General features: G+C 51.0%; 1 protein-coding gene across 1 annotated transcript in view; it reads right to left on the reverse strand.

Moving 5' to 3' along the window:
• LOC119589047 (band 7 protein AGAP004871-like) overlaps nucleotides 1-353 on the reverse strand; it is a gene marked incomplete at its 5' end in the record, with an annotated part of 109,034 nt that overhangs the window by 10,205 nt on the left and 98,476 nt on the right. The window contains 1 exon segment of the mRNA XM_037937624.1: nucleotides 148-313. Within this exon segment, the coding sequence (XP_037793552.1) occupies nucleotides 148-313 (166 nt within the window).

Consider the following 353-nt stretch of genomic DNA (forward strand, 5'->3'; position numbering starts at 1 on the left):
AGTCCATAACCAAGAAGGCTATCTTTGAAATAACTGAGAACTTGAGTCGAATCCATTAACGGTTTTTCTCAATGCGATTCGACCTGGCAGTACATTTTCGAAGTTTCTGTTGTTCATTAGTAACTGACTGAGCAAGGCAGCGCTTACCTGGAGGGCAGCTGGGGACTCGTTGATAACCTCTGCAGCCTCCTTGAGGGCCCTGGAAGCACGCTGCTCTCCCTCGGCCGCAATCACCTTGGCACGGGCTTCTCGTGCTGCCTCGGCTTCTGCAGCCATGGCACGTTGCAGTTGCACGGGCAAGCGGACATCCTTGCTGTAAGGTTACAAAGAATTTAGTACTGTGAAATGTGGAG

Source organism: Penaeus monodon, chromosome 25 (assembly GCF_015228065.2).
Source record: "Penaeus monodon isolate SGIC_2016 chromosome 25, NSTDA_Pmon_1, whole genome shotgun sequence".
NCBI lineage: Eukaryota > Metazoa > Arthropoda > Malacostraca > Decapoda > Penaeidae > Penaeus > Penaeus monodon.